Source organism: Liolophura sinensis, chromosome 1, assembly GCF_032854445.1.
Source record: "Liolophura sinensis isolate JHLJ2023 chromosome 1, CUHK_Ljap_v2, whole genome shotgun sequence".
NCBI lineage: Eukaryota > Metazoa > Mollusca > Polyplacophora > Chitonida > Chitonidae > Liolophura > Liolophura sinensis.
In genome coordinates this window covers 37,255,579-37,272,245 of record NC_088295.1, presented here as the reverse complement: position 1 = coordinate 37,272,245, position 16,667 = coordinate 37,255,579, and the positions used below count along the sequence as shown (strand labels likewise).

At 40.0% G+C, this 16,667-nt stretch overlaps 1 protein-coding gene across 1 annotated transcript in view; it reads left to right on the top strand.

Moving 5' to 3' along the window:
* Window positions 1-12,702, top strand: part of LOC135481900 (complement C3-like) — a 36,317-nt gene extending 23,615 nt beyond the window's left edge. The window contains 13 exon segments of the mRNA XM_064761674.1: window positions 2,027-2,208; window positions 2,339-2,500; window positions 2,870-3,033; window positions 3,774-4,019; window positions 4,626-4,713; window positions 6,842-6,910; window positions 7,209-7,329; window positions 7,568-7,657; window positions 7,883-7,972; window positions 8,303-8,398; window positions 9,043-9,172; window positions 9,608-9,753; window positions 12,570-12,702. Coding sequence (XP_064617744.1) covers window positions 2,027-2,208; window positions 2,339-2,500; window positions 2,870-3,033; window positions 3,774-4,019; window positions 4,626-4,713; window positions 6,842-6,910; window positions 7,209-7,329; window positions 7,568-7,657; window positions 7,883-7,972; window positions 8,303-8,398; window positions 9,043-9,172; window positions 9,608-9,752 — 1,583 coding nt within the window. The 3' untranslated portion in view covers window position 9,753; window positions 12,570-12,702.
* Window positions 12,703-16,667: the final 3,965 nt, after the last annotated feature.

Here is a 16,667-nt window from a genome sequence, read left to right as displayed (position 1 = left end):
CACAATGCAACGTTGGCTCGTGAATCGCACATGTACAAGCCATTCAGTATGACAAACTGAGATACGATCTACCTTCCTATCGACCATGCTCTATAAAATATCCGTAATTTCCAACGATCTGTACGGCAGGACTGAAATTACATGTTGAAGACAGAGCAAGTTACGAAGCCGTGAAAGTTACATGGTGAAAAAAATTTTGGAAGAAAAAAAAACTACATGGTGAAAAAAAAAACAATTTGGGGAAGAGAAAAAAATTTGCGCAGAGAAAATTTTTTTTTACTACTGATATTTAATGTCGGGGCAGCGAGTTTAAATGTCGGGCCCCCGACTTAATTGACCAAACATATATGCAATACTAGGTGTTACGCTCAAGTCTCATCTATATGTAGGGGGCTACTGTCAAATCGCTAGTGCCATTACGCTTTTCAAATTAACTGTTGTTGTTTGCAAATTATACTTTCTCAGTCCTAGAATGTCCTCTTAGACGACGAGGAACTCCAACATAAACATAAACATCAATTTATATCGGTATAACCTCCCACAATCTTGGATTATTATCCATAAAGTGCATTTTAAACCAAATAACCCACTCATATAAACGATAAGATTCTAACTTGTCGCTGCCGTCTTTATACCTGTATATATGTGACACAAAGTTTTGGCCTTTGGTTCTATAACGCATACATTTAGCTCGCCTTAGTTCCACCCTGGCTGAATGAGTACAGGTATTCCACTGTTGTCTCACATTTAGTGATTGAAAGATGTCAACTATATAAGGGCAGGGTTGCATGTTGTATTTTATTTATATTTATATATGTCTCTTGAAATTTATTCACTAATAAGCTGTCTCGTTGATCATGGGAAATGCATTGTGCGCCTAGAACTAGTCGGTCTATAGCGGTGTAGTCTTTTGTACTTTTAGTACATAACTGTTTTGTATGAACAATGATGTGCTTTTAAACAGACTGGAATTGACCTGTGTAGTCGATCAGACTCATTGCAATACTTGAAGTAAAATACAAGTTATTTATCTCATGGTAAGAATCTAGTCAAAATATGTAGTTATTAGTGACATATGCTCTTTTGTGGCTGCCCTATTTGCTGTTTATACCAAACGACCTGTGATTTGGCTAATTAAGTCGGCCCCGACGTTTATACTCGGGGCTCCAACTTTAAATATCGGGGATTAAAAAAAAAAGATTTTCTGTTCCAAAAATGTTTTTCCACCATGTCATTTTTTTTCTCCATCCCCCCCCCCAAACATTTTTTTTCTGTTCAAAAATAAAATGTTTCACCATGTATTTTTTACCTCTTTCAAAAAATTTTTTTTCACCAAGTCGCTTTTACGGCTCCGTAACAAGTAGTCTGGTAGGTTGCATACTTACAACACAGCGCCGTGTGTAACATTTTAAGTTCACTGAACACATCCCGTCGATTTTGACACAAGGGGAGATAAATCAATCAAAAGTCAATCCTCGACCATGTTTCTAAATTCTAGTACAGCGACTTGAGCGAATGAATGGGTCGAATAGAAACCGCAGCTAAAACTGAACATTAGATTGTCCACTCAAGGTCAGATATTTGTCAGTAGTCCTCTGGAATGTCCTCTGTATGTAGATGACGTTAAAAATCGGAGCACAACTTTTTGCTGTCGGCAATCTGTCTCTTTGGTAGATAGACTTTTTCACTTTTCTCTTAGTAGTTGGATCAAAGCAGTGTTGGATCTAATCGGAGTGATATAAATTATTGTCTATTTGGACTAATAACCACTGTTGACTTGACAAGAACTGGAACAATACTGTGAAACATTTGAGGAAATCAAACTCAAGAGACTGGAATACCAAAATTTAAGATATTCTTAATACCGATGAGAAAAAATGGCAGTATACCTATAACTGAAAGTCAACCGGGACCAGAGCCCGTAACGGATCCAAAACACCTAATCGTAAACAGTATGAAAATGTCCTCTTCTTTCTCTACACAATTCACATCTTTTATTATGTCCATGAATTGTTTTTGCTTCCAGACAACGCCTTGCGGTACTGGTCGGAGGGTAAAATTGGCAAGAAAGCACCAGCTTTGGCTGTGGAGACCACCAGTTACGCTCTCCTGGCGCAGCTGAAATTGGGGGATGTCAAATACACTCACGCCATCATCAACTGGCTGATACAACAGAGGAACTCCAAAGGAGCATTTGTGTCAACTCAGGTAAAAGACTCCAACTAGTATTAAAAGTAATGTCTGCTGGTTCAACTCTGGGAGTGTAACGTTCAATACCTGAAAAAATAATTCTAATTTTTGCACAAAATCTGACATTTTCTGATAATTTTTGTTCCAGGACACAGTGATTGGGCTACAAGCTATCACGGAATACTCGGTTGAGACGTTCAGTGAAGATTTGGACATGACGTGTGATCTGAAGAGCGAGGCAGATGGACAGTTCCATGAATCCGTCCATTTGGTTCAAAAAGATGCCGAGGTGCAACGCACAGTGAAAAATGTATGTACATTTCAATCATTCTATCAACCGTGAAGTGTTTTCTTAGATACTGTTTTAAGGCACATAACGTGTTAAATCTAAAATAACTGCACAGCAATGACCTGTTTAAAATGAATGCAAACGCAATTTTCACCAATCACCTTTTCTTTAATGTACTGAGCGCTGTAAAACAACACAATAGTATTACATTCTATAAATGCTAAGATTGTAAGGTCAGCATTACACATGAGTTCGTTAGTACAGTCAAAGATGACAGGAACTAAACCTAGAGTTAAATCCTTGAATTTGATCGCCGATTATTGTTTGTCATTTGTTACGTGGTGACAACTTGGTGTTTAAAGTGTATATCATATTTTTCATTGTCTAAAGGTGCCAATTGGCGGGAATCTTGTGGTGCACACTCGAGGTTCCGGAGTCGGACAGCTTCACGTTCAACTAGGATACAACGTACCCACGGACGGAGACGAACTTTGTCGATTCGATATGAAAATCGAGTGTAAAGATATCAAGTTCAAAAAGATCGAAAAGGACAAGTATGTGTTTCTCATTAAGTCAGATATTCAGTTTTGTACTTTTCCTACAATTCATTCCTGCTCTTTGTATACATAACTGTGTTCGGAATTGTTTTGGAATCTAGACGTCGAAACAGACACTCAACTATAATGGACGTAATAATTTTCAATTTCCAGGATAACTGTCAACATAAATCACAAAATTACTAATACACTATATGAAGTAAGAAATTAGAGCGTATTCTTACAAAGAGAAGCAGCCAACTGTGTATAGTGTTGACGTGAAGGAATTAAATCAGTATCCAAATCGTGAACCATAGTGTACCATATGTAAGAGTTAGGCCTAACCAAAATAGATGTATGTATCTCAGTTGCCCTTTGACAGGCTGTGTTTAGGAATCAAACATGACGATCTTATTGAACATGATGAAGGTACGGCAAAATAGATTCTTATCACTCTGTTTATACTTAGTTACAAGAGAACTGTACCCTCTGCAAATTTGAAAAACTTGGAGTGAAGTCGTTTCATGGAATATGCTTTACACTCAGTGTATCCATTGCAGGAACGTATTCGACAGCAAAATGTCATGCCGAATTTAAAATTGCTCATGAAAATCGCAAAGAACCAGCTTCAAAACTTACTGTGACATGAAGAGACTACAGAGGCCTTTAATTGACTGACCAATGACTGTCAGCAGGTATATTCAAAACACCGTCGATTATCATTGAGACAATAAACATTTTTTACTCATTTATTTAAGGGAATGTGATGTTTGTGGCCAGAATTGTAAAGATATTGGTGGAGGTGGAGATGACTATGATTACGATGACGTCGACTTAGTTTTACCTAATGCACGAGCTGGTGCACCTGTAGGTATGGCCTACGTGGGGAAGAAACGCTCAAGGATTGGGCGCCAAGCAGCTAGGATTCCGGTCTTGGATATAGACAAAGGTGCCATAGAAGATGGCGGTAATAAGAAAGTCGTCTGCATCCACTTCTGTGCCAGGTTGGTTTCTGGATTAAAAAGAAATTCTGAATGAAAATGTCTTTTAATAGCAAACACGACATTTTCAGTACGGTTGCTTTCATTATTCTTTAATCAATGTTTCGAATTTGGCTCTCACTGGTTTAACCAGTTTCACCAGGTTTGTACATAGGGAAGCATTTCCTCCACACACAGACGAAGATACACATAAATACGGTATAAAAACTCAATAAATGAAAAACTAGTTGACTGAAGGCAAACTTCAGAGGACCATGGAGTAACTATTATTCCATCGTTTCGATCATTTAACATACATTGTATGCATACATGCATAACTTTGGCCATTGTGTGACAAAAGCGCAATTAAAACATCTCAACCGCCTCTATTTCACATGTCGTTGACCTTATGTATACTATTTTCTTTCACTCTGTGTAAGGCACTATTCAAATAGTTCACTTCAATATGGAAGTCCATGTAGATATCATTTATACAGTCCTTCTAATTAAGTATTGACATTATATATCCAAAGAGACAGAGCCCACCAAATCTAGTGACAAACTTAAACCAGTCCCTAATAAAGATTTCCCTACTAGCCAGTCATGCATCATAGACTTTCTTGGTTTTAGCTCACTGACAGGAAAGGACACTGGGATGTCTATAATAGATATAGGCTTATTCACAGGCTTGACCGCGTTGGAGAATGACCTTCAGAAAGTGAGTGTTAATGTATTCACATATATTCTCAAAACATATCTCCTAAATTCGTTCTTTGCAGCAAATAACAGAATGACATAACTTTGTTAATATGTTATGCATTTTTAAAATAATAAATCACTGACTTCGAGTATTTAGTTTCGAAACTAAGCCACACACGGGACTTGATGATTGTAAACAACTTGGTCGAAGTCTGTGGCTATCATGGAGAAAGTTAAAGTCAAAATTCAATGGTCTTTTAATTTCGATATATAAACAACCGGGCAAAAGAAACGTATAACTTTTAAATGCAGTTTTTTCTATGGAAAAATAAGTTGAATAAGTTTGAACGTTGTGCGAATACGTTTGCACATAAGCACCCTGTGTACACGTCACTTTTTAACGAGATTCATTGAAATTGGTGTAAGACATCATGAAAAATCGGAAAAACAGAGTTTCGGGCCCTGTTGAAAATTCTCGACAATGACCGCCGTATAAATACCGGTGTAGCACATGGTAAGGGTGCAATAGCATTAAAAACATTCAAGAAATGCCGAGACTCACACAAGCAGAACGTGATAGAGCCACTGGTATGGCCGACATGGGGGCCAGCCAACACCACATTGCCAGAACATTCAATTGCAGTCAAGCCACCATCAGCAGACTGTTGGGTCGTTACCGCCTAACAGGCAGGACACTAGATCGTCCAAGATCGGGCAGGTCAAGTGTTACAACGCCTGGCGAAGACCAGTACATCCGCACAATCCACCTGCGTAACCGGTTTGTGACGGACATGTCAACGGCGGAAACGGCACTGGGATACCCCATCAGCAGACGCACAGTCTTACGACGACTCCGCGTGAGTGGTATCAGAGCCTATCGCCCCTTCCGTGGAATGGCATTGACTCCTCTACACCGTCAAAACAGGCTGCGTTGGGCAAGAGTTGTACGTCGATGGCAGCGACGAGACTGGGAAAGGGTGCTGTTCACTGATGTAAGCCGATATAACCTCTTCAGAAATGATGGTCGAATTCGTGTGTATCGACGCAGGGGAGAGCGATTGGCACAAAACTGCATTGGTGCTGGTAAAGTGCTTGTATGGGGCGGAATTTGTGGACAGGTGGGAACGAGATTGGTCATCATCCAGGGAAATCTGACTGGCCAAAGATACCGAGATGAAATATTGGAACCTGCTGTGGTGCCATTCGTGCATCAACAGCAAAGGGGCACCTTTTGCAGCAGGACAATGCACGACCTCATACCGCCAAAGTTGTACTAAATTATCTGGACACCGTTGATGTCAATGTAGGCCTACTGCCTTGGCCAGCACGATCGCCAGCCATGAATCCCTTAGAGCATCTGTGGGATCATCTTGATCGACGTCTGAGACAACGCGTCCCTCCCCCACAAAACAGGCAACAGCTCGAACAGGTTTTATTAGAGGAGTGGGACAGAATTCCTGATGACGTCACCCGGCGGCTGACGACTTCCATGAGGAGACATTTTGGCTTTAATTGATGCAATGGGTGCTCACACACGCTACTAACGATCTGTCTTATGACATGATACGACATTAGGTACACCTTTTTAAGGGAGTCCCTTTACTTGCATTTGTGTAATTTTTCAGATTTACCCCATGCTTTCTTTACTCGGCCTGACCGCAAGCGTAATATCCATATGGCTTTGAATTTTTGAACAGAACTTGGAAAATGCTTTATTGCAATATAATGCTTATCACGTTGATACTGTCTGTCTTTCTTTCTCTTTCTTGTGGTGCTGAACAAGGTTATACGTTTCTTTTGCCCGGTAGTATATATCATTATATGAGACAAAGGTAGTTCACCATGTACTTGGAAATCAAAATAGGAAAGCTTTGCAATGAAGTTCTTTTGAATTGCCTATTAAAAGAGTATAGAGGATTGTGTCGACATTCCGGTAGTAATGTTGACTTTGTGGTGCCTTATTCAATACATAATGGGGCGTTTCTTTATTCTTAGAATATTTACCACTGTCAAAAAAGTCATAGTTTTAAATGCATATGCTCAGTTTCGACGGTAAGAACTCCGGCATGACTTCGCCTCGGGTGAGGTCATAATTATATAGAAACTAGTGGCATGCTTGGCATAATTTGCTCTGTTGATTATTTCAGTTGAAAGACGATAATGTTGTGGATGATTTCGAAGCTATTGGGGAGCGAGTAATCTTCTACGTTCAAAAGGTGGGACACAAACATTTATGTTTGGTAAAGGGTGAAAAACGCGAAATACCCATATGAACGTCAGTTGGACGTCATACTAAGACTTTATGTCAAACCACTGACGATATACATACTACATGAACGCTAGGATTAAAAACAAACCCCTGAGAAGCTTTTGCTAATGCACCAAACAACGAATTAACACAATCTAATCATCTACCATCTAATGCAGTCTTAAACATGGAATGGAAGAAAACGTCAGTAAAGACATGTATTAGGTTTCACAGAATTATAATGCAAATGGTTGATTGTATTTCAGATTCCACAGAAAGACGAATATGGGGAGCCTTTATGTGTCAAGTTTAGAGCTCGCCAGGACCATTACGTGGGAAATGTCCAGCCTCAAACCGTGAAAGTGTATGATTACTATGAGCCTGAAGGTATGTGTTAAGTAAATTACACATTAACGTTAACATCTCTGATGCAGTAGCTAACTCCGGCTGTAAACATATCACAAATATAAACTGTTGTTAAACTATACAATTTAAAAAGGTTATGGATTCAGTAAGTAAATGACAACTTTCCATCAAGCAGACTTAAATACATGTTCCAACAGCAAAAAGCAAGCGGTGAATTATCTATTGTTTCAATTTTAATTTGTGTCTCATTTTATTTCAGACACATCCTGTACTCGATTTTATCGCCCCCAGGAGCAAAGTGGGCTCTATCAGACACTGTGTGAAGGCGGCATGTGTAAATGTGCAGAAGGTATGTTTTATTTTTATATCTCTGAAAATTGTTGGCCTATCCTAAAAAACACAAGGACAAAGTTTAATAAATTTCATGATTTCCTAGGTATCAGTGTAAAGTAAATCATCATAGGTTTATTTCTTCAGTATGGCGTTAAACAGCAGTCAAATAAATAAATTGGAGTAGAGAAGGATAGTATTTAGTCCAAGGAAAAGCATCTCACATTTTCTTTCTTGTTTGAAGGTCATTGTACAAAACATTATACAAATCAGGAGCGATGGGCTATAAAGAAAAACGACCTTCTAAAAATCGCCTGCACAGAAGCAGATTATGGTGAGTACAGTGATTGTGACTGACAAACTGGATGTTTTTTTATTACAAATACAGCTGTGTATTGTTTAGAAATGTCTGGTTGCATTAAGCACTGTAACGATAGGAATTTAGGGGATAGATACTGGTGGTGTAAGTTAGACGCGTTGGAAAGATAAATACTCTTTGGCATGTTATCATCAAAAATTATACATATTCCTTAATTAATGGTCAAGACCCCCCTCCCCTCCGGCTTCTTCTGTGACAGGTCCCTCGGGCACTCCATATACTGTACGCACCAAAGGGTATAAACCTTTGTTGTAAAACCCACGATCTGTTAATGTTCTTTTATAGTGTATATCGTCAAGCCTGTGACCATTGAGGAGAAGGGAGGAATGGGCCTGGCTCAGAGGAAAGTCACAGCAGACTTGAGGAGTGTAATTAAACCAGGTAATCATAGTAGCGTGTACATGATGCAACATGCTAATGTTATAATTACTTCACACACAAAAGTGATACAGGGGAAATCTGTTGAAAAACGATGAGATGTATTTGGTGAGGTGTATGTTATGAGATTTATGTGATGAAGTGCATTTGATCAGATGTATGTGGTGAAGTATATTTGATGATATTTATTTGGTGATATGTATTTGATGAGATGCATGTGGTGAAGTGTATTTCATGAGATTATTTAGGGAGATGTATTTGCTGAGATGTATTTTGGTGAAGTTTATTTGATGAAATGTATTTGATGAGATGTATGTGGTGAAGTGTATTTGGTGAGATGTATTTGATGAGATGTATTTAGTGAAGTGTATTTGCTGAGATGTATGTGGTGAAGTGTATTTAGTGAAGTGTATTTGCAGGGATGTATATTGGTAAAGTATGTGTTATGAGATGTATCTGATGAAGTATATTTGATTGAATGTATTTGATGAAGTGCATGGCGCTTATCACCAACATTTAAACAGCAACAAAGCATGCCATTTTCTAAACTGATACACACTTGAACAGGGTAGATAGCGAAAATCAAACCAGCATATTTTGTGTAATTTAAGTTAAAATAGTTGATGGAAAGTATTGTTAATTTTCAGGTGGAGACCCTTTTGCCGTTGAGAACGAATCTATAGAATTTTGGATTGTCAGTTCGTGTCCAGATCCCCAGCTAGAGAAAGGAAGATTATACCTCATAATGGGCAAAGATGGAAAAATTGACAATGACAAGTAAATTGCTTTCAATTTTGTTGCCGCTACAGTATTAATAACTGTAGACTATAAAGTCTAAACCTTCACCAGTTAACACGACCGTGTATTTTGCTGGGAGCTTATGGTGTGCCTATTTACCACTGAAAAGATATTCGCGTCATTCAATCCAAACGAATATAACAAAAAATGTCTTTCAAGGTAAAAACAATATCTGCCAAAATCATTCGAAATTTCCAGAATTCTTTCCATTTAGCTGGATATTGTTTATTCATTCTCATGTTTTGAGTTTTTATTCTGTTTGGGACTAAATGTATTTTTACAGAACACTCATAATGAATTCACACAAATTATGATACCGAAGGATTTTAGGTTGTAAAAAATGGTAGGGTAGCAAGCTGAACATAGTATTTAATGCTTTGTAACTGTTGCGACTTGTCTCCCATATCATCACAGGATGAAGTACCGACTAGACGATCATGCCTTTGTGATGGAGTTTTATGACCGAAATAACAGAGCTTTACCCAAAAAGGATCGAATTGTGGGTCATCACATGCTTTTGATGAGAAAGACATTAGCAAACGGTTGTCCCAACAAATGAGGTATTATGTCTGTTTACTGTTGCAGCAGAATAAAACCCCGGGTGATTGGCCCGTCTGTGTCGTATTCAATGCTTATACCACCACCCTGCTCTATTTAAACTGTTTCTCTGGTATAACTTGTGCTCCTACCGCCACTGCTTCAATATTTCCTCTGCTCTTTACTTTCTCTGTTCCTACAACACTTCTGCTCCTACCACTTCTTCCATCACTTATGCGCCTGCCATCCCTGTTCTATATATCCTCAGCTCCTAACTTCTGTGTTCCTAAGTTCTCTGCTCCCACCATCTCTGTTTTTATACCTTCCCTTCCCCTACCTTATTTTCTGACTCCAGCTTTTCTCCACATCTTATTCTGTACCACTTCTGTTTTCGTACCATTTTTGCCTCTATACCACCTCTGATCCTACCTAACAGCCTTTTTCCTACCATCTCTGCTTCTATACCACTTTTTATCCTGCCCTACCAGCTTTTTTCCATCTACATCTGCTTCTGTACCACCTCTGCTAACCGACCAGCCAAAATCTTACCACATCTGCTTCCATGCCACCTTTACCAGCTTTATGCCTACCAAATCTGATTCTCTTCCACCTGTGATCCTACAATACCAACTTTTCTCCAACCACCTCTGCTTCCATATCACCTTTGATCCTTCCCTACCAATTTTTTTCTACTGCATATCTGCTTCTGTACCACCTCAACTCCTAAGCACCCACTTTTCTCCTACCAAGTCTGCATCTGTAGCACATCTACTCCTGTCCAACCAGCTTTTCTCCTACCACATCTGCTTCTATACCACCTCTGCTTCCAAGCTTCCAGCTATTCTCCTACCACATCTGCTTCCATGTCACCTGTATCAGCTTTTCTCCTACCACATCTGCTTTCATTCCACCTTTACCAGCTTTATTCCTACCAAATCTGATTCTATTCCACATTCTATTCCTGATTTCTATTCTCTACCTGCTTTTTTCCTGCCACATCTGCTACCATACCACCTCTGATAATTCCCTACCATTTTTTTCTTACCACATATCTGCTTCTATACCACCTCAACTCCTAAGTACCCACTTTTCTCCTACAACATCTGCTTCTATACCAAATATAGCAGATTTTCTCCTACCAAATCTGCTTCTATAGGACATCTGCTCCTGCCCTACCAGCTATTCTCCTACCACATCTGCTTCTATAGAACCTCTGCTCCCAACCTACCAGCTATTCTCCTAGACCATTTGTCTCCATACCGCCTCTGCTTCTAGTACCTCTTTTCCTGTTTTCTTACTGTCCGTCTTCCCACGTGATGTGTAACACCCTGTGGTTGTGCATGTAATAAGTGATGTTACTTCATGGTCCATGTCATGCTAACAAAATAACGTAATATTATTTATGGAGGCAAATATCTCTCGAGCATGAAAAATATAGTTTGGTGCCATCTATAGCTGACACGGTTAAAACGCTAGATAGCTACAACAATCCAGTTCTTGACCGGTGAGGTTGTATGTTCAAACCCAGCTGTCGCTACTTCGGGTGTTGCTTTAAGTAAGCAAATTTGTCATTTACGCGGCGAAAAGCGGTTAAGTTTCCGCCTACCATTAATCTATTCTCCATCGTATATGTATAAATGAAACTTCTTAAGTATCAAAATCAATAAATTAATTAAAAAATGGTTTGCTACTTTGAGCAGTGTACTGTTGCACCAAAAGTAACAATAAACATGTTGCTTTGTTTTGCATTTAAACCAAATACATGTGCTGTCTACACAACTGGGGTTTGTATACGGTTTGTTTATTACGGTTTAAAACTCTGGTATGATCACTATGATCATGTCTCCTATGATGCTCGCCGTCATTCCTTTCATGCTCACTATCATAACTTATTTCACACTGATTATCATGACTTCTGGCATGTTCACTACCATGACGCCTTTATTGCTCACTATCATTATTTATGTCTTACTGACTATCATGACTTATGGCATGTTCACTACCATGAAGCCTTTATTGCTCACTATCATTACTTATGTCTTACTGACTATCATAACTTATGGCATGTTCACTACCATGATGCCTTTATTGCTCACTATCATTACTTATGTCTTACTGACTATCATAACTTATGGCATGTTCACTACCATGACGCCTTTATTGCTCACTATCATTACTTATGTCATACTGACTATCGTGACTTCTGGCATGTTCACTACCATGACGCCTTTATTGCTCACTATCATTACTTATGTCTTACTGACTATCGTGACTTATGGCATGTTCACTACCATGATGCCTTTATTGCTCACTATCATTACTTATGTCTTACTGACTATCATGACTTATGGCATGTTCACTACCATGACGCCTTTATTGCTCACTATCATTACTTATGTCGTACTGACTATCGTGACTTCTGGCATGTTCACTACCATGACGCCTTTATTGCTCACTATCATTACTTATGTCTTACTGACTATCATGACTTCTGGCATGTTCACTACCATGACACCTTTATTGCTCACTATCATTACTTATGTCTTACTGACTATCATGACTTCTGGCATGTTCACTACCATGATGCCTTTATTGCTCACTATCATTACTTATGTCTTACTGACTATCATGACCTAGCATATTTAGTATCATGACTCCTATCATATTTACTGTCATAACCCATATCATGCTCACCATCATGACTCCTTTCATGCTCACTATCCTGGCTGCTATCAGGTTTACTACCTTGACTCCTTCGATGTTCACTATCACGAATTTAGTCATGTTCTCTATCATGATCCCTATCCGGTCGACTTTTCTTCATTTTCTCTTTAATTAGGACACTGGGAAACGTCCAGTAGTGGAGGAAGGCGATGCACGGGCGACCATTTATGTTTGGATGTGCTGTTCAGCAAAGTAACCGACGCAGACTCTGAGGGTTTCATTACAAATAAATACATATTGCTATACCAGCACGCCTAGTTTGTTCAGTTTATTTCAGTAATGTTTGGCTCTGCATGTGCACACAGTTGAAGGGAGAAAACTCGTGGCGTTCTTTTAACGTCATTTGCGGAATTGGAGGTTAGGATATTGGGTGTATGTGGCATATTATTGAAGAATTCCTTGATGACTCATGTGTGAAGTAAACTCTTGTGTAAATATGTAACAGTCGAATGACAATTTGAAGCGTTCATTCACTCATTGCTTAAGTCATGATGTAAATAGTACACCTTTATCAAGATGAGGAGATTATATGCTTTAATTTTACAAAATCATCATCTCACTACCTAATCGTAATGAGATACTCACTCACTCTCCTACCAGACCACAAATACCTTCACACCTGAACCAACCTATCATTTGGTTGTAGTCAGACTTGCATGCACTCTCTTACCAGGCCACACCTACACACCTAAACCAACCTATCATTTGGTCGCAGTGAGACACACGCACTCTCTTACCAGGCCACACATACCTTCACACCTGAACCAACCTATCATTTGGTTGTATTCAGACTTGCACGCACTCTCTTACCAGGCTACAAATATTTTCAAACCTGAACCAACCTATCATTTGGTTGTAGTCAGACTTGCACGCACTTTCTTACCAGGTCACAAATGCCTTCACACCTGAACCAACCCATCATTTAGTTGTAGTCAGACATACACGCACTCTTTTACCAGGTCACAAATAGCTTCACACCTGAACCAAACTATCACTTGGTTGTAGTCAGATTTACAAGCACTCTCTTACCAGGTCACAAGCACCTTCCGAGCAATCCTATCATTTGGTCGTAGTGAAACTTACATGCACTCGCTTACCAGATCACAAATACTTTCACACCTGAACCAACCCATCATTTAGTTGTAGTCAGACATACACGCACTCTCCTACCAGGCCACAAATAGCTTCACACCTGAACCAACCTATCATTTGTTTGTAGTCAGACTTGCATGCACTCTCTTACCACGCCACAAATACCTTCACACCTGAACCAACCTATCATTTGGTCTCAGTGAGATATACACGCACTCTCTTACTAAGCCACAAATGCCTTCACACCTAGACCAGCCTATCAGTTGGTCGTAGTGAGACATACACGCACTCTCCTACCAGGCCACATATACCTTCACACCTGAACCAACATCTCATTTGGTCGTAGTGAAGCTTACACGCACTCGCTTACCAGGCCACAAATACCTTCACCCCTGAACCAACATCTCATTTGGTTGTAGTCCGACATACACGCACTCTCCTACCAGGCCACAAATAGCTTCACACCTGAACCAACCTATCACTTGGTTGTAGTCAGACTTACACGCACTGTCTTACCAGATCACAAGCACTTTCACACCTGAGCAATCCAATCATTTGGTCGCAGTGAGACACACACGCACTCTCTTACCAGGCCACAAACCCCTTCACACCCGAACAACCTATCATTTGGTTGTAGTGAGACACACTCACACTCTCTTACCAGACCACTTCACATCTGAACCAACCTATCAGACTTGCATGCACTTTCTTACCAGGTCACAGATGCCTTCACACCTGACCCAACCTATCATGTGGGGGTAATGAGACACACACGCACTCTCTTACCAGGGCACAAATACCTTCACACCTGAACCAACTTATTTGGTCGTAGTGAGATATACACGCACTCTCTTACCAGACCGCAAATACTTTCACACCTGAACCAACATATCATGTGGGGGTAATGAGACACACACGCACTCTCATACCAGGCCACAAATACCTTCACACCTGAACCAACTTATTTGGTCGTAGTGAGACATACACGCACTCTCTTACCAGGCTACAAATATTTTCAAACCTGACCCAATCTACAATTTGGTCGTAGTTAGACATACACGCACCCTCTTACCAGGTCGGGGGCCCACGTGGCTCAGTCGATTAGCGCGCTAGCCCAGCGCAATGACCCAGAAATCTCTCGCCAATGCGGTCGCTGTGAGTTGAAGTCCAGCTCATGCTGGCTTCCTCTCCGGGCGTACGTGGGAAGGTATGTCAGCAACCTGCGGATGGTCGTGGGTTTCCGCCGGGCTTTGACGGGTTTCCTCCCACCATAATGCTGGCCGCCGTCGTATAAGTGAAATATTCTTGAGTGCGGCGTAAAACACCAATCAAATAAATAGATAAATACATAAATCTTACCAGGTCACAAATACCTTCAACCTGAACTAACCTATCATTTGGTCGTAGTGAGACATACACGCACTCTCTTACCAGGCCACAAATACCTTCACACCTAAACCAACCTATCACTTGGTCGTAGTCAGACATACACGCACTCTCTCACTAGGCCACAAATACCTTCACCCCTAGACTAACCTATAATTTGGACGTAGTGAGACATACACGTACTCTCTTACCAAGCCACAGATACATTCACACATGAACCAACCTCTCAGTCTGCCATTTTATTGTAATGTAGGCTTCGTTCTTGCTATACTGTTCTTTATGAAATTATTTCGCCCCTCAACAGATAATGGTATAAAAGCTCGCACATTTGATGAAAAGAAGCCGTAAAAAGTATTACCTCCGTCCCACAAAACTGTGTACATCTCAGCAGATGTTTCCGCGTGTGCCTGATATAAATTTGGGAACTAGACTCGAGTACAAACAATTTTCAGTTAGAAGCCAAAAAGTAGACTATCGATGAGTTATCACACTCGCTTGAAACGCAAACGTCACAATATACTAGGGTTCAAATCCAAGTCAGAATTCGGAGATTCCAACACCATTCCAAAGAATGACCAACGCTGACTATGCGTGAATCAGATGTTTCTAAGGAATAACTTATGCTGAAAAATTGAATGGATGAAGCAGATGTTTTCTAACTGTTTTGCGTTGCTGCAGGTCCTTAAAACGTAAAAACGTTGATATATTTGAATACAAATGAACAAATGATTTCTTGACGTGAGACGTTGTAATAGTATAATAAATTGCATTAATGACGGACGTAGACAACAATCATCAGCAGAACATTTATTTTTATGTCTTTATGTTTTAAACAGAGTCTGCTTATTTACACACACTGTAACAAAAACGTTCGCCCTGATAATAGGATTATATAATATTGTTACATCAGAGTAAACTTCACGCACCATGTAGCCATATTTTTTCCTTCATTATATGCATGGATATTTTGTGAAGGAGGGTGCGAAGGGGAGATTAATAAAATGCTGATTAAATTTTAATCCGTAAGATACACAACGCGCACTTGTCAGATTCTTCTCACAAAGTAAAAAGTGGTGCGCATCATAACAGTCAGCCTCTCATTTTTACCGCTAAAGTGCGCATTGATATGTGGTAAATAATTGGGCAAATTATATTTCAAGTTTTTCAATCTTACCGCACATATCAAATGACCGTTTCGGTGGCATAATGGTAAGAGCGTCCGCGTCGAAGTCGGGAGACCCCGGAATCACTCCCGGGTCGGATGATAGCAAAGACTTATTAATTAATTAATTGTGGGTGTATGAATATTGATTCATATTTCATCATTCTTTTCCAGCTGCTTAGTATATCTGAAGATTCTATAGTTGAATGAGTCATTCCCGTGATTCTGTAGGAGCGGTTGATCCAGGGTCAATCCTGGGTCGGGTCACACCTAAAACCTTAAAAGAGGAAGTTGTAACTTCCTCGCTTGTCGTTAGCATGAAGAGAGAGGATAGTGCAACGACTGGTTGACCGGTATCGGTATAATGGCACGGGCGGGGCGCCTAACTTGTCTTCGGGAAGGCGTCTCAGTAAGGCAGCACTAGATAAAAGGGCGGTGGAAATCCGTCCTCCAACAAAGAGGCACATTGCTTGCACTCTAAGGATTCCTTCGTTGTCATATCACTGAAAAATTGTTTAGTACGACGTTAAACCTCAAGCACTCACTCACTGTAACTGAAACCTTTCCTCACCA